Source organism: Phytophthora parasitica (assembly GCF_000247585.1).
Source record: "Phytophthora parasitica INRA-310 unplaced genomic scaffold supercont2.148, whole genome shotgun sequence".
NCBI lineage: Eukaryota > Oomycota > Peronosporomycetes > Peronosporales > Peronosporaceae > Phytophthora > Phytophthora nicotianae.
Window position 1 is genome coordinate 54,322 of NW_008649134.1, and position 731 is coordinate 55,052.

A 731-nucleotide genomic window follows, 5' to 3' on the forward strand; every position below is an offset into this window, starting at 1 on the left:
CAATACCTTCTGCCCAACCTAAAGATGCCCTTTCTATCCCCTCTGTAGCCTGGCCGCGTGGTACTTACCATGGGTACAAATCTACCTCCAACGATTCGATCTACTGTGTCAACAGTAGATCGAATCGTTGGAGGTAGATCGCGTATCCAAATGATTGCACTATGTCGATCCACTCCGATGAGTACGTAACCTTCACCGATGATGACGTAATCACTGACGCGCCGTCGTCGACCATAAGTATCAGAACGGCCCACCTCCCATCAATCAGTCCCTTGTTCCCAGAAGGCAACTGTCACTTCACCACACCCACTCTGTAGGCAGCGCTTCCATGGGTGCCAAGTCAATGTGACGGTTTTTTCGGAACACTATACGGATAGACACACAGCTAACGCGCTTTATAAAGAGGGAATGCACATCTATATGCGAAGACGATCAATTTAGCTGTTTTGTCAGTTTAGTAGCCGCTTTGAACTGGTATTTACTATGCTTCGAATGCTCAAATGATGGGGCGAGCGGAGTCATTGGTAACGAAATAAATTCCTGTCTCATGTCAAATTTACAGAATTCCAATTCTAATGGGAGTTTATCAATTGCTGCAGGAACTTCTATCCAGCATAAGACCCATGCCATCACTTGTTGCAACTCAATTACATGCAGAATCGTCAGTGAATATTCCAATTCTATCGCCGGCAGTGATGGAGTCGCTTTGCTGCTACACGCTACCAAACCGA

General features: G+C 46.2%; 1 protein-coding gene across 1 annotated transcript; it reads right to left on the reverse strand.

Annotated features, from left to right (window-relative positions):
* Positions 1 to 100: 100 nt before the first annotated feature.
* Positions 101 to 330, reverse strand: PPTG_24664 (hypothetical protein; the record flags this gene model as incomplete). Its single annotated transcript, XM_008918155.1, has 2 exons — positions 101 to 254; positions 311 to 330. The coding sequence occupies 2 exons, from the start codon at positions 328 to 330 to the stop codon at positions 101 to 103; spliced, it is 174 nt and encodes a 57-aa protein (XP_008916403.1).
* Between the last annotated feature and the right edge of the window lie 401 nt (positions 331 to 731).